Here is a 23,743-nt window from a genome sequence, read left to right as displayed (position 1 = left end):
AAAATCAGATCTTTGCACTGATTCTTCTGTAAACTGATTCAGGGACTGATGGAGCTACAGATGGTTCTACCAACCCCAGACAGCGATGAAAAGAACGGACTGAATCTGTTGCGTCGCCTTTGGGTGGTGAAGTTTGATGTGGAAGATGAGATTCAGAAGTTGGCAGAGAGGTAAGAGCCCTTCCTGGCTGACTGGATTGCGAGGGGACCTCTCTTCTCACCTGACAGGGGCTTTGCTGCCCAGAGGTGGAGGGCAGCTCTAGGTCACCCTGATATTTGCATGTAGCAGTAGCTTCTGTTGCTGAAGGGTGACCCTCACCTCTGTGTGCACTGCAGGTTGTGGGAGTCCATGGGTCTGGAGCTGCAGCCTGACCTCTGTTCTCTGCTAATCAAAGATGTCATCTACCATGAAGAAGCAGTGAGACAAGCAGGTGCTGAAGCTCTTTCCAGGGCTGTAGCTCAGTATCGAAACCAAGCAGCAGAGGTCATGAATAAACTTACAGAGATTTACCAGGAGAAGCTCTATGTAAGTCCTGTGGTGTTGGCAGGCACAAGCTTGTGCTGTATTTTTTATATTTTATTAAGCACTTTTCCATTTGTCAGTCTTGAGGACGTGCACAAAGCCTACTGCAGCTGGGTGTTTGCTTATCACAAACTTTAATGTCTTGATCCTCAACTTACCAGGCAGCAATGGCACCATTGTAGAGGTGCTGTACAGTGGCTTTAGGTGCTGCAGGAAGACTGGCAGAGCAGGGTCAGTAAATCTTTTTGGGCATAAGCTACCTCTCTGCTTTTTTTTTTTTTTTTTACCATGCTCTTCTACTAGTTCTCTCATACCTCTCTGCAGTATTATAAAATGGCACTGCAGGTTTGGCTGACAGTGTTTCCTGCGTGTATGTCCTTCCAAAAAAAATGGGGTTTATATTTTTTTGCCTTGCAGAGGCCACCTCCAGTTTTGGATGCTTTGGGACGAGTGATATCTGAATCACCACCTGACCAGTGGGAAGCAAGGTACAGTCATATTCAGCTTGATCTCATCACTTCCTGTGCATCCAAATGAGTTGTGCCAGATTTTTATTTAGAAGTTCAGGCAGCTGAGAAACAAGGGAGTGTTAAAGGAACAAAATACATGTGGTTGTATTGACTTGCTGGTTTTGTGCTTCCTTCAGGTAGAGAATATTTGTGCTCTTCAATTAGGCTGTTCAGGCCAAGCTGAAATGCTCTCAGTTCCATCAAAATATTGGATGCTATCTTCTGTGTCCTTCTGATAAAAACAGAGTCTTTCCCTCTCACACTATCTGATTTTTGTCTTATCTTGCTGTATTCCTACTTCAGTATAGGCAATCAATTGTTTTAAGAGCAGCAGCATGAGCATTAATGGACTGGACAAATTCCAGTTTGGATAATTACTTTTTTGTCTGCTTGTATGCCCTGTGCAGGTTTAATTGGGGATCATCTTGTTCACTACCTGTCTTAAGCTAATCTGTTCTTTAGGGCTTATGTACCTTGTTGTGAAGCAGTAGATTAAGTGATCCTGATGTCTGTCTTTGTTGGCCCAAGTATCTGCAATGCTTAGTTGAGATAAAAGTCACTATATGGCTGAAGGATTATTATCCTGTTGGGAACTTGCAGCATGGGGTTCTGTGAAGAAATGCTTGTAGGTTGGACACTCTGAAGCTCTTTGGTTTTGTAGTTTTTCCTCTCTCACAGTGTCTGGACCGCACTACTGATAGCAGATGAGATTGTCACATCAAGCAGACTCTGTCAAGAGTCAGTAAGCTCACAAGTTCACTGTTTTCACAGGTGTGGCATTGCTTTGGCCCTCAACAAGCTCTCCCAGCATCTGGACAGTTCTCAGGTGAAGCCTCTCTTCCAGTTTTTTGTGCCAGATGCCCTGAACGATCGCAGTCCTGAAGTCAGGAAGTGCATGTTGGATGCAGCTCTTTCCACGCTCAACACTCATGGCAAAGTAAGTCTGAAAACTTCTCTCTAGCAGTGGAAAAAAGTGGGGTGAAAATCTAGGCACTGTGTTGGAACCCATAGATTTCAATTTTTCTTCTTTCTTGGAGGTTGCTGTTACTAGTACTAGCCAAAAACTTCCATGTAGCAGGAATTTTTGTGTGTCTGGAATTGTCCTGTTAGTGACTAGTGTTGACTAAGTGTAGTTTTTCCCTGTCATGGCAGTAAAAAAGAAATAGTGCTGAATTAACTGGAGCTAAAATGGTGTAGAACTAGAGGAATAGAACTAAAATCAGACCACAGATCTTTTCATCCTGGGAAGGTGAGGTTTCCCTTTTTCCCTCATGCAAAGCAAAAAAAGAGAACATCCTGCTGGCGGGTTTGGGGTGTCTAATTTTAAAGAGCTAACTTCTCTCTAGCAGGAAATAATTGTTGCCTGTCGGGATGGCCCAAGGTTTTATGTGATGTGACACATGAAATGAACTGTAAATACAGTGTAATTGTTCAGTTTGTTGGCTCAGAGAAGAACAAAAAAGTCCACTGAGCATAGCAGATCTCATTCTGAGTGGACTCTAGTGGCAGGTTCTGTGGTTTTGTTTTTCAGGACAATGTTAACTCTCTCTTGCCAGTGTTTGAAGAATTCCTGAAAAACGCTCCTAATGATGCCAGTTATGATGCTGTCAGGCAGAGCGTGGTCATTCTGATGGGTTCACTGGCAAAACATCTGGACAAGAGTGACCCTAAAGTGAAACCAATTGTTGGCAAACTGATAGCAGCCTTGTCCACACCATCTCAGCAGGTAGGTGTCTTCTTGGAGGGGTTCCCATGGTTTGTGTAGAGGCAGGTTAACATTTTGATACTTTTAGGGGTGTCAGAGCAATGAAGAATGGCCCTGGTGACAGCTGTCATTGTGGGGGCATCTAGGGGAGGTTATGTTGGTGAGGAGTATCTTGTGGGTTGTTTTCCAGGTTCAGGAGTCAGTAGCAAGCTGTTTACCACCCCTGGTGCCTGCGATTAAGGAGGATGCAGGAGGAATGATACAGAAGCTGATGCAGCTGCTTTTAGAGTCTGACAAGTATGCTGAGCGCAAGGGTGCGGCCTATGGGCTGGCAGGCCTGGTGAAAGGCCTGGGCATCCTCTCTCTCAAGCAGCAGGAGATGATGACCACACTGACTGATGCTATCCAGGACAAGAAGAACTTCCGTCGGCGTGAGGGTAAGGGATGAGAGCTTTCCCCTCCAAATGCTCACAGCTGCTCTTGTTTCTACTACCACTGTGCTCAGATCAAACAGTATCTGAACCCCTGTGCTTGGTTTATCTACGTTTATTTTACTGAAGCTTGCAGAGAAGGAAATAGGGAACATCTCTCATGAGGCTGTTGTTTGTGTACAGTCTCCTACAACTGCTCTCTTTGCATTGTGGTGGAGGAAGGGTTTCTGGTCCTAGACAACATTCTGGGCACCTTTCCCTCCTGTTTTCAAAGACAGGTGTTACAGGGTGAGCTTCTGCTTCCTGGGAGACTGTACATATTCTGCTCCAGGTGGTCCAGAGGGGCTTTCACAGCCTACTTGTTCCTTTTGTTGTTTCCTATCATTATTTCTGCTTACCTGACCTGGGATTCAGAGGACTGTTAAATGTTCTTAATGCTACTGGGCTTCTTCTTGTTCATTCTGAGACCTGACATCCCAACTTCAGCACTAGCCATAATCCAGGAAGGCAAGAAACTTTCAGGTTTGAGGGCTTTTGGAGAAACTCTACATCTATTTGGAGAATTTTATCTTCTCTTTCCATCCCCTTTAAATGAAGATATATTTTCCTCTGACTGTTTTTTTGTTTGTTTGTTTTTTCAGGGGCTCTGTTTGCCTTCGAGATGCTCTGCAGCATGCTTGGAAAGCTCTTTGAGCCCTATGTGGTTCATGTGCTACCTCACTTGCTGCTTTGCTTTGGAGATGGGAACCAGTATGTGCGAGAGGTAAGATGCTTTGAATTCCTGAGAACACTGTTAAAGGAAGACTGGAATGGAATGGATATGAATATTGTTTAGGAAAATTGAGAAAGTGGATATATCTCTTGAGATACCACTAACACAATCTGATCTTAGTAACTGAAAGCATCTTAGTTCATTGGCCATTAATTACGATCAATTGGCTGTACTTAGACACTATTTCACGTGAAGGCTTTGTTCCCATTGAATCTCTGAAAAAGGAACAAATATGCATTGTGACACAGCTGGTAAATGTTCTTCTTTCCTTGGAGGCTGCAGATGACTGTGCCAAAGCTGTGATGAGCAACTTGAGTACTCATGGAGTGAAGCTGGTTTTGCCATCACTTCTTGCAGCACTAGAAGAGGAATCTTGGAGAACCAAGGCTGGTATGGATCAATATCTGACTGACATGATTGAGAGTAACCTGCTGTTCCCTTCCCTCTCATTCCCTTTATTTATTCCTTCATCCCTGCAGATGGCTGTGGTGGTTTATAGTCTCATAAGCAGACTGTGGAACTTACAGCTTCTGAGATATAAATCAGTTTGCTGACACAGTAGAACAACTTATTTTCCTCCAGCAGATTCAAGGGATGCTTTTTACCCCTCATGTCTCTAGAAGTACTCCAGAAACTGGAAGTTGTCCCCCCTCCCTTCCTTTCCCTGCTACAACAAAAAAGTAGTTTTTAGTGTCTTAAGCTGGCATAGGGTGGCTTCATGCATTTCATCCATTCTGTGTGTTCTCTGACTGGTCATACCCCTTGTAGATTTGAGTTTGAGGTAAATGTGATTACCTTCTCATACCTCTTAACGCTGTGTATTGTTTTGTCTTTTTTGCTTTCTTTCTTTTGGTGTACGCCATGCACAGGATCAGTGGAACTTCTGGGAGCTATGGCATACTGTGCTCCCAAACAGCTCTCTTCCTGCTTACCCAATATTGTGCCAAAACTTACTGAAGTGCTCACAGATTCCCACGTGAAGGTGCAGAATGCGGGTCAGCAAGCACTCCGGCAGATTGGGTCTGTCATCAGGAATCCAGAGATCCTGGGTAAGAGTTGTCTGCACCTCTAATGCACAAGAGTGGCCCTGGCATCACCATGCTTTATAATGGCAAAGCTTGTGTTCACTGTGTTTAGGATGAAATCCAAACCTCTGTAGAAATTAAACTGCTTCTAGGAAAGTATAATATAAAAGTGTAACAGCAGCTGCCTGCTTCAAGGCTTATTGAGGGCTCTGCTCCATTTTGACAGCTGGTGTTGACAGGGCTTTCTATGTTCCTGTGCTTTTAGTTGCTGTAAAAGGACCTAAAACATTCCCTGAGAGAACCCCAGCTCACCCTGACAAGCCTTTGTGTTTTACATACAAATAAAGTCTTTTCTCTGCTTCTTAAAAATGTTCAGCAATCGCTCCAGTTCTGTTGGATGCTCTCACTGACCCCTCCAGGAAGACCCAGAAGTGTCTGCAGACTCTCCTGGATACCAAATTTGTCCATTTCATTGATGCTCCATCCCTAGCACTGATCATGCCAATTGTCCAGAGAGCTTTTCAGGATCGTTCCACAGACACCAGGAAAATGGCAGCCCAGATCATTGGGAACATGTACTCCCTGACTGATCAGAAGGTGAGGTGCTATAAAAGCTCTCTCAACTGCCTGCTCTGTTTGCTGTGTAAGAGATAACAGAGCAAGCACTACAGAGAATTTATTTGCTTTTGGGATTTTGCTGTGAAGGCAGACAATATTAGAATCCACACAGCTTCTTTAATTAAATGTATGTAAATGAACAGATAATGGCTATAAAGACAGTGACAATTCTCAGGTGCTTAGACTGTCAGCTTTGTACTTTGATCATCCAGAGATGACCAGATTTATTACCAGATATTTATTTATTACTGGATTTATCCCTGCAAAAAGGTCTTGTAATTTTTACCGTATAAGAAATGCCTGAACAAAGAAGCAAAGCCAGTACCAGTGGAACAGAGATCAGCTGCTTACAAATGGATTCAGGGTTTGTTTAAAAAGTTTTTGTAGAACCCCACTGTGGGCTGAATATCTGTGTTGAATGAATTTTTGTGCTGGTAATCTCTACCTTTAAACCTTGTGTAAATGTTAGGAGGGTTGGATTTTCCTTAGATACAAAGTGCTGGGTTGTGGGTGGCATCCAAAAGGTTTCTTGGACTTGCAGAACTATTCAGGGTGCTTATTTGCAGGACTGTGAAAGCAACTGATTAAACTCTCAGGGTGTTATGGATAATTACTAATAATAAGGGGCTGAATGCCCTTTATATGAAGGTGACTTAGGTTTCTTTCTCCTTTTGAATCTAGTTGGTTACTCTTTGGGCTCTTTTTTTCAGGATCTGGCTCCTTACTTGCCCAGTGTGACTCCTGGCCTGAAGGCATCTCTGTTGGATCCTGTACCTGAGGTAAAGTCCTTTGTAGAAATACAATTTGTCTTTCAGTGCATTAGGTCAGACTTCACCCCAGTCTTCTACAGATGTGTAATCAGGCTGACACATCTATCTTGGCAACTGTGACTGGGTGTTTTGCAGCTGTTCCTCTTGTCTTTCAGGTGCGCACCGTGTCTGCCAAGGCGCTGGGAGCCATGGTGAAGGGCATGGGAGAATCCTGCTTTGAGGATTTGTTGCCGTGGCTGATGGAGACCCTGACATATGAACAGAGCTCAGTGGATAGATCTGGTGCTGCTCAAGGTGAGGGCAGCTCTGTCTCAATGCTGAGCTCAGAGTCTCTCCTGTTAAGTCAGATTAACTTGTTCCTTCTTGTGTTCTTCAGTTACATTACATGTTTTTTTCCCCAGGTCTGGCTGAAGTTATGGCTGGTTTGGGGGTAGAAAAGCTGGAGAAACTTATGCCAGAGATTGTAGCTACTGCCAGTAAAGTGGATATTGCTCCACATGTACGAGATGGTTATATCATGATGTTCAACTACCTGCCAATTACCTTTGGAGACAAGTTCACTCCCTATGTTGGTCCCATCATTCCTTGTATCCTTAAGGTATGTAGTAAAGGCTTGAAGAGTTTCAAGAAGAATTAAAAGAAGGCTCGTGATAATTTAATCATCATTTATAGTAATTTTGAGACATGCAGAGACTTGTCCAGCCTTGCTGGACTATGCAAAATACAAAAGAATTGAAATTATAAACGAGTTCTTCTTCCAAGTTATTTTCTTGCTGTCTTTTGTCAGTTCTAATTTCTTGAAATGACCTTTGCGTCTTCACAGCTCTTTAGTTCATTTACTTTCCGGGGCTGAGAGAGAAAATGTTTTGTTTCCCTCCTGTTGGTTTTTGTGCTGAAAAAACCCCAAACAAGCCAGGGTTCCACAAACCCTTTGCTCTCTCTGTCAGGCGCTGGCAGACGAGAACGAGTTTGTGCGGGACACGGCGCTGCGCGCGGGGCAGAGGATCATCAGCATGTACGCAGAGACGGCCATTGCGCTGCTCCTGCCGCAGCTGGAGGACGGCCTCTTCGATGACCTGTGGAGGATAAGGTGAGGGACAACCACTTCATCCACAGCTCTCTTCCCCATTTGGAGAACTGTTGCCGTTTTGACTCTATGTTGCTCCTCAAGCAAATGCAGAGACCTGCTGGGAAGGAAAAGCCAGTCTCTCGTTTTGCTTGTTGGTTGGAATGGGATGTCTTGTTATAGCAGTGAGTCTGCACAGCCCTGGGCCAGGTTCCTGGTGCCTGCAGAGCATTCCTACTGAAGTACTAATTCTGGTAGTGACTCTGAAAAATCAATTCCGAGGCAGTTGATGTGGCAATATTTCACAGAATCATGGAAATGGCAGAGTTGGAAGGTACCTCTAGAGATCATGCAGTCCAACTCCCCTGCTAAGGCACCTAGAGCACATTACTCAGGTCTGCATCCAGGCGGGTCTTTAATATCTTCAGAGAAGGAGACTCCACAACCTCCCTGGGCAGCCTGGTCCAGTGCTCATATAGCCCTCATACATATTAGCCCTCATATATTGCTTTTCATTTTTCAAAATGCTGAGTGGTGCCTGTTCTCCTGCTGTGGCAGTGGGGCACTCACAGCTCCTGGTGAGTGCTCAGAAATTAGTTGCACTAAAAGGCTTGAGTCAGCTGAGTGCTGATGAGTGCACGTACATCAATGTCTTTTGAGTTGAGATGGATACTGTCAATGTCTTTTTAGAGTTCAGGATATTCCCTAATTTATTGCTTTGATATGAGAGTTCTCTCAGACTCTTCCAGTTTGGACTCCATTCCTTCCCTTTCCTTTAGCAAGCTGCTTCTCAGTCATGTAGGCAGACTGATCTTGCACATCAGCCCATGCAGCATTTCTGTGCTGACCTGGCTCTTTGCTGTGCATTTTGCTCATGTCTGTATTTGATGTGTTGTCATACGTGGACAGGTACCACCTGAACACCCTCTTTGTAACACTTGGCTTCCTCCCGTTGCCAGGTTCAGCTCAGTTCAACTCCTTGGAGATCTTCTATTCCACATCTCAGGAGTCACTGGAAAAATGACCACAGAAACTGCCTCAGAGGACGACAACTTTGGAACAGCCCAGTCAAACAAGGTAAAGCTCTTTTTGTTGTGCCTTTATTATTATTTAATTTTTAAAATATTTTTTTAAACCAGCATGGGAAGCCCGCTGGAAAGATACATCGAGTAATCAATATCTTGTTGCAATTTACGTTTTGTTCTTCGTATAAATTTCAGGAGCGAGTCATCCAATTTTTGTGCTGTTTCTTTCCAGGCAATTATTAATGCCCTGGGTGTGGAGAGGAGGAACAGGGTGCTGGCAGGGCTGTACATGGGCCGCTCAGACACGCAGCTGGTGGTGCGTCAGGCCTCCTTGCACGTCTGGAAGATCGTGGTCTCAAACACTCCTCGCACGCTGCGGGAGATTTTGCCCACCCTCTTTGGGCTCCTGCTGAAGTTCTTGGCCAGCACCTGTGCTGATAAGCGAACGGTGAGAAACTGAGCAGGGCCTTCCTGGTCCTGCAGGTCACCCTGCAGACTAATCCCTGAAGAACACGGGATTATTCTTTTCTATAAATCACTCTAATGCTGTTAATTAATTTAACTGTTCTGAGCGTGGATATGTCTGAGCTCTCTCTTTGCTGAAAGCAACTGTGATGACAGAAAAGCTATTTTTCTATGGTTACTTATAATGGTTGTGTTTCCATTCCTCCTACTCTGTCTATACTGTGAGCAGTAGTTTATGGTCAAAAATTAACATTTGCTCACAGTTCACCTTCTCAAGTTTTACAAAACAGGAAAATAATGAATATATTTCTGGGGACAGGTTGCAGCACGGACATTAGGAGACCTTGTCCGAAAGTTAGGAGAGAAGATCCTTCCTGAAATCATTCCTATTCTGGAAGATGGACTCAGGTCAGACAAGAGTGATGAGAGGCAAGGAGTCTGCATTGGGTTGAGTGAGATAATGAAATCTACCAGCAGGGATGCGGTAAGTTAAACATGGAAGGTGAAAACTCCAGTTTCCTGGATATTTATGTTACGATGCAGGTTATTACAAGTGAGACAGGACAGCACAGCTAGTGCTGGGCTTGCATTATGGACTGAATTCAGGGCTTATAACTAACATGTTCAGGCAAACATTTGCTTTTGTGTCTGTCAGTAAATTTAAAACATTGCACAGTTCTGACTTTCATGAGCTATGTAAGATATAAAAATATAAATAACCCACTAGGTAGCCTTAGAGCACTGCAACTGTGCTGATCAATCCTGTTTTTCTTCCAATACACTTCAAGCAAACTGCAATTCAGTTTCAGTGCAAATTCTGCATTCCTTCCTTCTGTAATTTCATCTCTACATCTTTAGGTCCTGCTTTTTTCTGAGTCCTTGGTTCCTACAGTGAGAAAAGCACTCTGTGACCCTCTGGAGGAAGTCCGAGAGGCTGCAGCTAAAACATTTGAACAGTTGCACTCAACAATTGGACATCAAGCTCTTGAAGATATCCTGCCGTTTTTGCTGAAGCAGCTGGTAAGAATTGCTCATCGTTAGTCAACAACTTGATTAATGATGTTGTGGGACAGGTTTTGAATAATTAGCTTAAAGGAGATGCAGGATTGTAGTGGCAAACCTTGCAGGGAATGACAGCTTGGCTTTGTCTCCTGAATGGAGTCATCCTAGCTGTCAGTAGGGAAGGTCTTGTAGCATCTTGGGCCTGTGCTTTGGCCACATCTGACTCTGCTTGGGAATTGCCATTGTCACCTGCGTAAGTTTCTTGGTCACCAGTTCTGGTATGGAAAACCTTTCTGATGTCAAAGTTGGGTTTGTGAGGCTTGGTTTGGGTTTTTGCTATATAATATGGGAACAGTTACGGATAGAAGGATTTGTGTGTTGGTTATATGATCACATGGCAAACCGACACTTGAATTAGTGTGTCAGCTTGGTGTGTCACTGAGCAACTCTCAGGTTTGTAACTTGTTCTTTCCTTGTAGGATAATGAGGAGACAGCTGATTTTGCTGTGGATGGTCTTAAGCAAGTTATGGCTGTCAAGAGCCGTGTGGTGCTGCCTTATTTGGTGCCAAAGGTACAGCTGGAAACAATCTTTACGCTTCAGAACAGTGCTTTTTGCTCTGCTTGCTGCCATTTTTCTTTGGACCTGTATGCCAAAAGGAAGAGAGCATAGTTTGAAATTTTCCTCTGATTTCATGCTCAAGAGCTTGTCATTTGGATTATGATGTGTTGATACTTAGAAATTTTTCATGTTGTAAATGAAGAGAGGTTCTTCTAAAAAAGCTTTCTGCTGGTCTCATTTTATTTATTTCTTTTTTTTTTTAGCTGACTACTCCCCCTGTGAACACCCGTGTGCTGGCCTTCCTCTCCTCGGTGGCAGGGGACGCTCTGACACGGCACTTGGGTGTCATCCTGCCTGCTATGATGTCTGCACTGAAAGAGAAACTGGGAACCAGTGAGGAGCAATTGGCAAGTAGCACAGCTCAGCTCTTTGTTGTGACAGGTTGCCTGAAGACAGAGCTCTGGGTTTACTTCCTAGCTCAGTATCTGTGTGTTCTCTCAATTCACAGATTACATGTTTTAATTCAGTCCATTAGCTTCCTCAGGATGAGTCTTTTTGCCTGGTGGCATATTGTGAGTCAGAAAACGTATGCTTTCCAGAGCTGTTTGTATCCATAGCAAAGTCTCTTTGGCCTGCAACAAGATAGAATTCTCAGTTTACTTATTCTTGGAGAGCTGCCAGCATCTAGTTAACTTTATTTATTCTTGGTAAAGAAGACTGAGAGATTAAAGGGCTGGAGGGAGGAAATCTCCTATTTTGCATGCAGCACTCTTTCTTACTGCTTTCCAAAACATCTGGTATTTGGACTCCAGAGAACATCCTTGAGTTGTGATTGCAGAGACTTGCATAAGTTAGTGAGTTGGGAGTGTGACTCTGTCTGCTGTAGGTGCCTATTAGCTCAGCTTCTAGCCCCAAGTCTGCCTGGAGATCTCTAATGTACCCACAGACATGCTTGTAATTAGTATTATGACACACAGCATTGAACTACCTAAATAAAAAAAATGTTATCTGACAAAACTTACAGTCTCTGATGGGTGAGTAAGATGGAGGAGACTGAACTACTCTAATTGCTGTAAATTAGCCCTTCTGCAGCTGGAGAGCAACCTGGGCAGCAATCAGTTCAGCAGAGTTTGGTCACTTGTTACATTTTGAGAGCTGGTTGTATCCCTGTCTCTGCTCCAGGAAGGAATCGAGCCTTTAATAGTGATGTGACCTGCTATTTAATGAGAAACCATCAACAAATAGAACGTGTTGTAGTATTTTTCTAGGAGATAATGCTGTGGGTAACGTGGGGAAACCCAGGGCTAAATCTGGTGTTGTTCTACTTGAGAGCTAACGTAAAGTTAATTTGGACTCTTCAGGAGATGGCAAACTGCCAGTCTGTAATTCTCTCCGTGGAAGATGATGCTGGACAACGAATTATAACTGAAGATTTACTAGAAGCTACTCGCAGCCCTGAGCTGGGTATGAGACAGGCAGCAGCTGTCATGCTGAACATCTACTGCTCCAAGACAAAAGCAGACTATACTGGTCATCTGAAGAGCCTGGTCTCAGGCTTGATCCGTCTGTTTAACGACACCAACCCTGTAGTTCTGAATGAAAGCTGGGATGCACTGAATTCCATCACCAAGGTGAGAGGCAGCTTCAAAAGGTTGCAATGATAATGTCTGGCAAGGAGTAAAAGGGGACAGCTGGTAAAATACTGCCTAAATTGGGGCTTCTGTTTTGATGGTGAACTGAATTTCCATTTGCAAATGCTGCAAAGTTTTGAGAGTTGTAAGATAAGCTTGACTTCAGCTTTGTGTGAGTGAGGAGGCAGGAAACTGTTGTCTCTTCTTGACACACCTCAGAAGAGTTCACAAAGAGTTGCCATGTTGCCTCATCTTTGTCTCACCCCTCTCTCCTGCAGAAATTAGATGCTGGGAACCAGCTTGCTCTCATTGAAGACCTGCACAAGGATATCCGGATCGTAGGGAATGAGGCCAAAGGCGAGCACGTGCCAGGGTTCTGTATTCCTAAGAAGGTAAAGGCTCAGAATGAGCATGGATTCATCACAGCCATGATACCACCTTCTGGGGGAGCTGAGTGATGTGACTTTACAGTTATTAGCAGCAGTGACTATTGGGGCATTCCAAACCTGTACTTTGGAGAGACTTTTGGTAGGTTACTGCTGCCTTTGAGTTACCCTGCAGAACAAGAACGTTGACAGTTCTGATATGCATGTAAGTCATGGTTGCTGGCTGCTTTCTGCGGGGGAGTAAACTGGACTTCTGTGCCAGTTTCTCTGGTTTAAAAATTCCCTGAGCTGCCACCACTTTTCTCATAGCAACTGGCTTAGTAAGGCATGAAATCAAACCAAATAAAAGTAGCTCTCTAAATGTGGAAGCAGGCAGCTGAAGGTCAACAGGAAATTGAGAGAAACTCTGCAAGTTTTGCATCTGGTGTATAACAGGAGCAAAAATAAGAAATGCATTTTTTGCTTCTTAGCTTCTAAGTTTTCTTACTTGATTTTCATGACAGGGAGTGACTTCCATACTCCTGGTGCTGCGGGAAGGTGTTTTAACTGGTAATCCAGAGCAGAAGGAAGAGGCAGCAAAGGCCTTAGGGCTGGTTATTAAGCTGACTTCTGCTGAAGCTCTTAAACCATCTGTGGTGAGCATTACTGGGCCACTAATTCGGATCTTGGGAGATCGGTTCAGCTGGAATGTCAAGGTGGCTCTGCTTGAAACATTAAGCCTCCTTTTAGCCAAGGTAAGATTCAAATAATTGACTGTAGTTTGTGGACATTTTCTGTGGTAACATGCAGAAATACCTGTTGCTGTTCACGTACACAAAGCTGGAATGTCAGCTGCTGTGGGGCTGAACTTCAGAAATGGCACTATAACAGGATTGTATTCTTCAGCAGCTTCTGGCCTACCATAAAAGCCCCCAGTGCTTCAGCTTCTGGACCTCATATTGCTAAATGCTGATGACACTTTCAAATAATGAAAAACTGCCATGTAATTAATTTCTCTCCTGTGTCCACCATTTTTCTGAAACATTAACTACCAAGATTATAATCTTATGTATTTGAACTGCGCTGAGCTTTTATTTAGTGCTCTGTTTACAAAGACTGTTCATGATGATGTGAAGCCTTTCAGTGTTACCCTTGTATTTCAGTATACAGAAAATAAGCTGTGAAAGGGATAGAAGTTGTGTGGTAAAATGCTGTTTCATGGTTTTCCTATTTTAGTAAAGTGTTAGATCTCAATCAAGGCTATTTGTGATAACAAACTGCCATAGAAGAGGTCATGCTGTTTTCAGACTTTGATTTCTAGCCACCGTTTCAGCCCTGACTGCACCACTTTCCTTTCTTTCCTCTCTGCTGTAGGTTGAGATTGCCCTGAAACCCTTCCTGCCCCAGTTGCAAACAACCTTCACCAAAGCTCTGCAGGACTCAAACCGGGCTGTTCGCCTGAAAGCTGCTGATGCGCTCGGGAAACTCATCGTCATCCATGTGAAAGTGGATCCTCTCTTTACGGAGCTGCTGAATGGAATCCGATCCAGTGATGACTCTGCCATCAGGTGAGCTCTGGGGGATAGCTCAGACCTTCCTGCTCATCAAGGGTGAAATAATGAGGATGAATGAACAAAACTATTACAGTTATTTGTGTAGAATTGCTTCCCATCCCCCCATCCCCCAAATTCTGAGAGTAGGATTTAGTTATTAGTGAAAGCAGTTGACTGTTAATCAAGGGTTGTAGAACAAAGGATGTGGGTGATGGGGACTTCCTGGGTCAGAAGCTAAACTGTGACAGTCTGTCAGGGGAAGCATTGCTTGGTATCTGCCCAGTTCTCTCTCCTGCACACCCCTCAGCAACCCACTGCAGCCCACGTTCAGATACAAGACTATATCAATTGTCAGTCTGACCTGGAGTAATGCAGCTGTTCTTGTATCCTTAGAGCACAGATCCCTAAGAAATTAACTTCCTGATACAAGAATTTTTTAAATGTTTGAATGATCAGAAAACATTTAAGTTGTAAGAGACAGACACAAGTACACAAACGTGGAAGTGTTCTCTAGCATGGAGCTTTCAGTGGTGCAGAGAGAGTATCAGCCTCCTAACCTGTGAGGCACAGGTGTAACTGCTGTGGAATAAATGGTCACAGGTATCCAGAGAGGAATTCTTTTGGGTGAGGAGAGAGTCATTGACTGCACCTTGTGATCACTTCCAGGGACACGATGCTGCAGGCGCTGCGCTTTGTCACACGAGGAGCTGGTGCAAAAGTAGATGCTGCAATCAGGAAGAATATCAGCACGGTGCTTCTGGGGATGCTGGGACACGACGAGGTACAGCTGCCAAGGATCCCCCTGTGGGCAGGATTATTTTGAAATTTCAAATCTGAACTTTCTAACCGAATTATTTTCTAAAATCCAGGGGAAATTACTAATGATAGAAACTTAGAAGCATGAGCATTACTCACTAAACTGAAAACAATCTGTAAAATCGATCCTGTAGTGACTCAGCTGGGAGTCAGGTGCAAGAATTTGTATGCCAGTCACTGGTAACTCTGAAAATCTGTCAGTTTAATGTTTGCTTAGCAACCATATCTGTGGTTCTGACCTGCAACTCCTCACCAATGTGTTTGAGGCAGCTCTGAAGGCAGGATTTGCATTTTATCTTGAAGAAGACCTGTAATATTTTCACTATACGCACGTGTTGTGTGTTTGTGGGCTCTCAGGTGGAGCTTATAATTTAGTGTGAGAAATTTCTTGGATAATGGCAGTGTATTCTTCAGTGATAAAAAAGCTCTCTAAGTTCAATACAGGGTTCTCTGTATATGACAGATAGCAACAGTATAATCTGTGAGCTTGGAATTCATCATCTGGTAATTTCTGCCTTGTCTTAATCTGTGTAACACAGATGTGAAACTGTCGAGGTGCTAGAAATAGAAAAATTGAAAGATTGCCTCTGGGATATAAGTTTCACTGGGGAGAGGAGCAGTTTTGGGATGGCCACATAAGCAAGCCAGAACACCAAAAGCTGGAAGTTTTAAATTAGAAGCAGTAGGAGTTAATCACAGAGTTAAGCACTAGTTCTAGCCACCTCTAAGTTCTAGACTGGAGCTAGACTTCACTCTTGTGAACATGAGTTTTAAAACATTGACTCTCATCTTTGAATTTTCCATTTAACAAATCAGAATTGATATAGGGCTCTGGTTCTTCAGTCTCTGCTGCCTTTTTTGACTGTGGATTTGGCTTTAACTTCCATTCTGTACAAAAACCTTGCAAACTGACAGAAATCCACAGGCAGTAGGAATGAAATAGTATTTATTTCCTCCTTCTCTTTTTATTTCATATCATCTTCTGTCACTTGTTCTTCGTGCTGCTTATCTCTGATGTCTGCTGAGCTCTACCAGTGTGACTCTACTTCCTCTTCCTCTCCTCATTAGGATGCCACCCGCATGGCCTCGGCGGGCTGCTTGGCAGAGCTGTGTGCGTTCCTGTCAGAAGAGGAGCTCAGCACTGTCCTCCACCAGCACCTGCTGGGTATGTGAAGCTGTTCATGAGGACTGAACTGATCCTCAAAGCAGGGCAAGAGACCTCCATAGCCATTGGTTTGGGAAAACTTCATTATTTAGGTTCTTCCTCTTTATCTTAAACCTGACTCTAGATTCTCTTGTACTTTTTGCTCGTGGCTTTTTGTTTGTACACCCTGAGTACAGGGTGGTGGTTGTAGTTTTGGATTATCTGAACTTTTTCCTGGATTTGTTTTCAGATGAGTTGATCAAAGTATCAGCCTGGCTGAGTGGTTCTAGTGCTGACACAGAGAGGACGGGAAGTGATGGGATGTCCAGGCAGGGTGGATGGGAGGGGCCTTCCACCCTTTCTAATGACACTGTGATCTTATATTGGCTTATGTTCATTGCAAATCACATCTGATGGCTTCATATGCTTTTGGAGAATTAACTCTAAGTAGATAAAAGGATGAATATTGTAGGAACTCATAGTGGTTGGGATTGCTACAGTAGTGCTCCTTTATGGAGTTCAAAAGGGAATGTTAGCTGGTTTCAGATTACAGGTGACTTTTACACTTTTGTTAGAGTCAAAGCTTGTGCAATTCCAGTGCCAAGCTCCTTGATGCACTAAGTGAGGTGGGGCTAATTACATGTGGCAGTGACCACCACAAGTGACTGGGTTGAACAATCCGGAGTCACTTGTTTGCGTCTGGCTTCTCTGTCTGCCCAGATGTTCCTGTCTGGGAGAGGAGTTGTGTTTAGCACCGTTTGTAATGGCTTTTGGGGAGGAGTGCAGGAAGCAAGGGGCTGCTTTAGATGCTGCTGCTTATTTCATTTTATGGAAGTGAATGGACAAACTGACAAAAGCTTTCTTAGATGAGGAGGAATGGGTAGCAGGAGCCTTGCTATTGTTCTTCTCTTTCACTTGCAGCAGATGTCTCTGGCATTGACTGGATGGTGAGGCACGGACGAAGCCTGGCTCTTTCTGTGGCTGTGAATGTTGCTCCTGGCAGGCTGTGTTCCCCCAAGTACTACAACAGTGTCCAGGAGATGATCCTCAGCAACGCCACTGCTGACAGGGTAGGTGCCACCCAGGAGGGCGAGCTCTGCCACGGGCACTTCTGGGGAGTAGTTGTGAAGGTGTGCAGGTTCTGTGTGTTACCAAACAGAACCAGAATCCCCACAAGCAACTGGGAGAGTCTCCCATGGCTAGATGCTGGTTTTATAGTGAAATTGCATGGCTGTTCTTTTTATCTTTGAGTTCTGATCTCTGTGGAGTTGAAGATTAAATGATCTTCAACTGCAGAGTAGCTTTCACTGTACGTATGTGATGCTTCTGTTGCCCTATTAAAGTTCTCATCCTCAGGCCAGGTTTACAAGAAGTGCAAACACTTCATTTTAGGAGGAAGATTTTAAATCTGGGGTTGAATGAGTAATGTGGTGTAGGGAATGTGGGGGCTCTGTGGGGCCCATCACCTTATTTCACCTTATTTCATGTGGCTTGTAGTCACATGGTGATTTTTTTATCCTCTCAGTATTTTCCTGCTTTGCATGCTGCATTTTTGAGAGATCAGTTTATCCTTCTGCAAGGCTTCCCAGACCCTGAGCCTAATTCTAAAGGCTGTTGAACTCTGCTATAGTCAAACCAAGTTTTGTCTTCATGTTGAAGATTCCCATTGCAGTTAGTGGCATCAGAGGGATGGGCTTTCTTATGAAATACCACATGGAAGAAGGAGGGAACCTGCCTCCCAAACTTTCCAACCTGTTCATTAAGGTAAGTCTTTTGATGATAACTACATGATGTTGTTCTTCTGTCATCTGAATCTTTCTTTGAGCTATGGGTGGTTTTCTCTATCAAATTTCTGTGTGGTAACCCAGCATGAAAACTGAAAGCTTGGTTATCCTTACCTTGGGAAGCTCTAACTCTCCTGGTCCCGGAAAATCTAGGTGTTTCTTTTTGTGGCAGAGTAGGGACAGAATCACTTTATCAGCTTGATTTGCAGTTGTGAATTCAGTATTGCCATCCCTGCTGTAATATGGAAATGGGGCTTTTGATCTTTTTGTGGTAAACTTCAGTTTTTATTCTTAGGAATCAGTTTTTTCCTTTTCAGGAACAAACAGCTGGCAGAGAAGAGTTGAGAGGAGTTGTCAGCTTTTTAAGGTTGCTAAAGGCCTTTGTTAGAAATGCATCAAATACCAACTCTTACCTGGTTTTGCTGCAGTATTTTTTGACTTCTACTGTCTTGGAAGGGACTAAAGTTAACACTTTCTTAAAATAATATCTAATGATTTTACCTCAAAAAGATAAGGGGAAAGATAGAGTGAGGGGCAGTGCTGGAGCAGGAGAGCTGCTTTTGTCTGTCCTCTTAATTGTGAATAAAAACATGTTACATTTTCAGGTTTTTACATTTCTTTTCAGTTTACTTGAAAACCTAGCAAACATGAAAGTTGACATGATGCAGGTCATCATTCTTCAAAGCAGACTTTTTGTTTTAAATCCTACATTTATCTATTAATTTGTATCAGAGCATTGTATTAAAATATAAGTATCATATTTGTCACAATGCCTGTATCATAGTATTAACACAGCTGACATTCAGGTATTAGCTTTCCTGTGTTAAATGTGTTGAGATTAAATAGAAAATACAGAGCTCTAATTTTTTTAAAATTCATTTTAAAATTAAATCCACTGTTGAAATACACCTTATACTCCAACTTGGCTATTGCTGCTGACTGAGTGTATTTTAGAGTTGCTGAGACTATCAGCTTGTGCTACACTTAGTGGTCATTGTAATTTCCTGAGACAGATCAAGAGAAGCATGTGACCTTTTCAACCACCGTTTTAGAAGTGTTTTGTTTTTTTTTTAAAGTATCTTTATTTTCAAGGTTTGATCTTCTCTTACTGTTACACAATTTAGTCAGGCTTGTTGGTAACAAGTTTGTCTCTTCTTTACCTGTGAGTTGAAAACTGTTTGCTTTTCTTGTTAAAAGCTCAGAATACTTTAAATTAGGAAAAAGGTTCAACTACTGCTTTAAATACCTGTCCTTGGTGTATCTGAATGTAAGTCCATCTTTGTCTCCTTCAGTGTCTTCAGAACTCATCCAGTGACATAAAGTTAGTTGCAGAAAAGATGATTTGGTGGGCAAATAAAAACCATCTTCCCTCACTGGATCCTCAGACAATTAAACCAATTCTCAAAGCACTTCTGGACAACACAAAGGACAAAAACACCAGTGTAAGAGCCTACAGTGACCAGGCCATTGTCAACCTGCTGAAGATGAGAGTGGGTGAAGAGGTGCTTGAGGTATGAGAGAGGGGAAAATGTGACCAGGGGTAGGAGGCTGTCACAGGGCTCTGTGCATGGTGAGGTGTTGTGCCTGGAGCCTCGGAAAGTGCTGGCAGTCTCTTAGGACATGGGTGGAGTGGGACATTCCTGGTTGCATTTAAGCCTTTGCCAGTGTTCCCTGGAAGTGCAGTATAGCTAGTGACCTTGCTTTCCAAATGCCATATAACCCCTTACAGTGTTTTAGCTACCTTAGCTGGGACTGCTGGTGTTTTGCTTTTGTCCCCTGTAGAATCCTACTGCTGCAGTAGTGCTGCTAGAGAGAGTACTTTAGGATGGACTACTGTGTACAGCCACTTCCAGACATCTTTTTTAAGTCTTAGCTGCTTTTGGATAGTTCCTATGTCTGAAATCATAAAACCAGAATAAGAATTTTATATGTTTGCAGGATTCTTAGATAAATACAGGTTGTAACTCAAATTTATTCTCATTTTGAATGGTATGTCATGAGGAATTGGGAATTGGTGTTGTCTTCCTTCCACAGTCAGTTTCCAAGATTCTAGATGCTGCCAGCTTGGAGCTTCTCAACGAGAGCTGCAGGAGGTCTCTGAAGAAGCTGGCTGGCCAGGCTGACTCTGAGGAACAGATTGATGACACTATCCTGACGTGATGATGAAGCTCCAGGAGACAAGAGAACACTGAACCAACCGCTGCATCAGCATCGAGACTCCAACACCTTTATAAATGTTTTCATTTTTGAAAATGTTAATTCTGATGGGATTTCATGACAAGGACTCCCAGAGAGTATTTTAGTATCAAATATACCAGAATAGCCTTAATTAGACCCACGTTAGCTGAAAATTAAAAATTTGGTCCCCTTTTTGAAACAGATAATGCACAAGAAACAGATAAACTCATCAGTGCTGGTCAGTTGTGGCCAATTGTGAGATGTGGCTACAGCACATCAGGCTAAAACTCTGGTGACATCTATCTCCTTTCCAGGGTCTGTGCAAAAACCCCAGCACTGGAAATATTGCTGGTCTTTTCCACGGACCCTGGGAAGCAGGAATAGAGCTCAGTGAAAGTTCAAGTGTTTTGTTTCTGTGTCCTGCTGACCTGCTGCTCGTGACGGTTCTGAAGACTGAAAATCCCTGAAAAACCAAGTATTTAAAACAGCCTTAGAAGCCACGAATGCGAAAGGGGGGATTAAATGGAGTTGGTTTAAGGAAGGAACGTTTAATAAAGGCTCTGACTTTGATCCTTCTGGTGTAAACTGTTCTTTTTATAGATTCATTTGTCAACAAACTTAGGCTGTTGATTTCTTTTTGGACCTGATTTTTCTAGGGCATACAGTTTGTAGCGTGGGTAGTGCTGTAATCTGTAAAAACCTTTTGCAAAACTGAGGCAAGTCTAGGGTTTAAAACCAAGCCAGAACTGACATTTAATGAAATTTGTAAGTAATTACTCCTATTAATTTTTGAAGTATTTTTGACTACAAACAGCTTTTTAGATGGCCAACCTGTGAAAAATCTTCTAGTTTTATATTTCTAAGGCTTCACAAAATACTTGGCATTTCCAACAGACAGAGATTTTTTGGTCAATGAGTTGTGCTGTTCCAAGAAAACATTTTACCTGGCCACATGTGTACCTCTTCTTTTTTTTAATATTAATTTACCTTTTATGCTACTTGATTAAAATAGTCACAAATCTTGCTGCATAATTCAAATTTTAAGCAGGAAAAATGAGCTTTACATTCTGTGTAGAGTAAGTTAAGTGAGACGTATCTCTTTTATGAAACTACACAGAAGCTGGTTGCACCTGAGAAGTTGGAGCATTAAGATTTGTTGTTTCAGATGGGTGGGTGGTGGTGATGGTGGGGAATTTTCCTTGTGTGTACCCCTGCATGGCTCAAACCATGATGGAGGGAGCAGAACTCAGCACTACACATCATTTGAGAGCATAAAATATAACCACATGGGAACACATGTTCTGCTGGAACAAATTGCTGCTGGCTATGGCAGAAGAGCAGGTTACCTGCACCATACTCATGCCTCAAACAGCAAGATACAAGCTGGAGTAGATGTTTGGGAGTGCAGTGCTTTGTTCTGCTTAAAAGCACAAGAACCTGTCAAAATGTTCTTGATGTTCAATCGGCTCCCAAGCCTGTGGTGTAGGCTCCTGGCAGCAAAGATTTGCTGTTGGAGTCATTGGAATGCTGTTGGAATGGATTTGGGAAAGTCAGCTTAATTTACCCCTTACCTGAGATATGCTCAGCTCCCAGTGAACCATTCCTAGCTGATTTCCATAGAATTGTTTTTTATAGCTTTGTGTGATGGACACTCCATACCTTCTATTTCTTTATATAGTAACTTTTCAGACAGTCAGAACTCATTCTGTGTCTAAAAAACATAACCCTCCTTGCTGCTATTTAAGACCATTGCTGCTTGCCCTGTTCCTACAAGTGTTGAAAATAGTTCATTTTTGCAGCAACTGCATCATCACTTCACTGTTCTCAGCCCTGGATGAAACAAGTTTGGATTTTCTAAGTCTTTTCTCACAATGTTTTCTAAACTTACACTGCTGCCCTCAGTGTCTGTTCTGTTCTGATTCATATTTGCCTCATGGTGTCCACTGCTGCACCAGGGCTTTTAGGGGAGAATACGAATTTGCAAGCCCTATGTAACATCTGGTTGTCTATACTAACATTTTTGCAACAGCACAGTGTTAATAAGGGGTTTTGTTTGTGACCAGCTGGGAAGCAAAGCTACAAAATTGCTCTTTGGCTATTGGTTTCCAAGCTTGTATTCCTGCAGTTGGCCATTTCTACAAAACTGCAGTACTTTGCAGTTGGTCTTACTAAAATAATATTCTGTCAGCATTTATCTGTGTTCTCAAGGTTGTTTTTAATTCTGATTTTGCCTCCCAGAATATTTGCAAATCTGTTCTGCTTTCTGTTATTAAAAAGAAGTAAATGTATTCTCTATCTCTGCATGCAGATAATTACTGGAGATACTGAGCAGCACCAGTCCTGGAATAATTCACTGCAGAAAGCCACTTACTGCATATTGTTTGCCAGTGAGGTATAAGTAACTACAGTGAGTAGAAAACTTATGAGTACTGTTGGTGTGTAGCCCTCCAAGTAGCTTAATCTAGTGTGAATGTCACTGCTTTCTGGATCTGATGTCTGAACTTCAGAGCCTTCTCAACTGAAATATTTTGGTTTAGACATCAAAAGTTTTATTATTTCTTCTATCTCCTGCCCTCTTATCTTTTAGGTGGGAATAACTTATTTTAGTATCCTGAGAACCAACTAGTAATTCCAGAGTCCCTCCCTATAGAAAATTGTGCTATTTTCTAGGCTTCTGAATCTCAAGTTTTCATCCACAAAATCTCAAGGATGATTGCTAGATTGCTAGTATGTGTTAGGACTGAATTGGTGATAATCAAGGAGTAAAAACTCAACTAAATGCTCTTGAGGTTTTGGCAGTCTCAGGGCACTGGAATGAGCTGCACCTGCAATGAATTAGCTGTTTTGGGGGTAACAGGAGCAGCAGCAGTTAGGCCACGCAGTGCAGAGACACATGTACAAGATTGTACATCATTCCAAAACTGCTAAATAGATTGCAAAAAGCTCGGTGTTTGAATTGGAATCACTTCATCATTCCAGACAGGAAGGAAGAAAAAAGTTTCCAGGTTTCTCTGAAGAATGGCTGTTGGAGCTCTTGATGATGGACACCTTGGCTTGCTGATTTTATCTTGGATTCTGAGTGAGGCTCCACGTACACGTGGGAAAGAAAATTACAGTTAAATAGAAGCCTATTTTTAGTAACTTGTTAATTTTAGCCAACAAAATCTTTTGTTATTAAGGGTATTTTCATAATTTGTATTTCACCTTATGTAGCAGCAAGTGGAAAAACTGATTCATCCTTCCAAAGAGCAGCTGAATTTTGGCACTTGGTTGTTCCTGAGAGGGAGGAGTAAAAGGTAGGAGCTCACTTGCACTTGCTGAGAATATGTTGATTTTTCAATTACAGAGAAACACTGAATTTGGATTTTGATAGCTACTTTTCACTAAACTATTTATACACTGCAATATAATAGATCAAATACCCATAATTTTTGCCACAACATGAGCTCTGATAAATTGATTGTGCCAACTTGGAGACTAAATAATTTTTTTTTTTTCTCATTTTAAATGTCTTAAAAATACTGCTTGTCAGTAAAAGATAAATTTCCCCCACAACTGACTGTAATAACATCTTTGAACTGTCAAGCAACTTGTCTCTGAGTGACAGCTGAACTGTGTGTGTTTCAAGAAGATAAAAAAAATAATTTATGAGAGGTGTTTAAACTTAAAAGGTGTCTAAAAGTTTCAGTGGTAAAGAGACAAATGTGAAAGTGAAATACTTGAATATTTTGATTTTATTTTTGTTATATGACATACAGTTTGTACTGCCTGTTTTATTAGATAATATCAGGCACTCTCACTT

The 23,743-nt window shown here is 42.6% G+C and overlaps 1 protein-coding gene across 2 annotated transcripts in view; it reads left to right on the top strand.

Moving 5' to 3' along the window:
• Positions 1-20,511, top strand: part of GCN1 (GCN1 activator of EIF2AK4) — a 41,945-nt gene extending 21,434 nt beyond the window's left edge. The window contains exons 29-58 of one of the 2 annotated variants that reach the window (XM_051633888.1): positions 43-170; positions 336-525; positions 940-1,010; positions 1,803-1,968; positions 2,563-2,757; positions 2,927-3,173; positions 3,809-3,930; positions 4,215-4,329; positions 4,809-4,988; positions 5,341-5,561; positions 6,293-6,361; positions 6,508-6,646; positions 6,754-6,950; positions 7,300-7,442; positions 8,378-8,495; positions 8,676-8,891; positions 9,228-9,392; positions 9,767-9,928; positions 10,390-10,482; positions 10,734-10,877; positions 11,832-12,101; positions 12,380-12,493; positions 12,991-13,221; positions 13,841-14,034; positions 14,686-14,800; positions 15,904-16,000; positions 16,904-17,049; positions 17,639-17,743; positions 19,056-19,274; positions 19,798-20,511. In XM_051633888.1, the coding sequence (XP_051489848.1) occupies positions 43-170; positions 336-525; positions 940-1,010; positions 1,803-1,968; positions 2,563-2,757; positions 2,927-3,173; positions 3,809-3,930; positions 4,215-4,329; positions 4,809-4,988; positions 5,341-5,561; positions 6,293-6,361; positions 6,508-6,646; positions 6,754-6,950; positions 7,300-7,442; positions 8,378-8,495; positions 8,676-8,891; positions 9,228-9,392; positions 9,767-9,928; positions 10,390-10,482; positions 10,734-10,877; positions 11,832-12,101; positions 12,380-12,493; positions 12,991-13,221; positions 13,841-14,034; positions 14,686-14,800; positions 15,904-16,000; positions 16,904-17,049; positions 17,639-17,743; positions 19,056-19,274; positions 19,798-19,923 (4,698 nt within the window). In that variant the 3' untranslated portion in view covers positions 19,924-20,511. Of the gene's footprint in view, positions 1-42; positions 171-335; positions 526-939; positions 1,011-1,802; positions 1,969-2,562; positions 2,758-2,926; positions 3,174-3,808; positions 3,931-4,214; positions 4,330-4,808; positions 4,989-5,340; positions 5,562-6,292; positions 6,362-6,507; positions 6,647-6,753; positions 6,951-7,299; positions 7,443-8,377; positions 8,496-8,675; positions 8,892-9,227; positions 9,393-9,766; positions 9,929-10,389; positions 10,483-10,733; positions 10,878-11,831; positions 12,102-12,379; positions 12,494-12,990; positions 13,222-13,840; positions 14,035-14,685; positions 14,801-15,903; positions 16,001-16,900; positions 17,050-17,638; positions 17,744-19,055; positions 19,275-19,797 lie in introns of both variants that reach the window. The other variant, XM_051633887.1, reaches the window with a different exon arrangement.
• The last annotated feature ends 3,232 nt before the right edge of the window (positions 20,512-23,743 follow it).

Source organism: Apus apus, chromosome 16, assembly GCF_020740795.1.
Source record: "Apus apus isolate bApuApu2 chromosome 16, bApuApu2.pri.cur, whole genome shotgun sequence".
Lineage (NCBI taxonomy): Eukaryota > Metazoa > Chordata > Aves > Apodiformes > Apodidae > Apus > Apus apus.
Note: the sequence above shows the minus strand (reverse complement) of the source record. Positions and strands in the feature narration are given on the sequence as shown.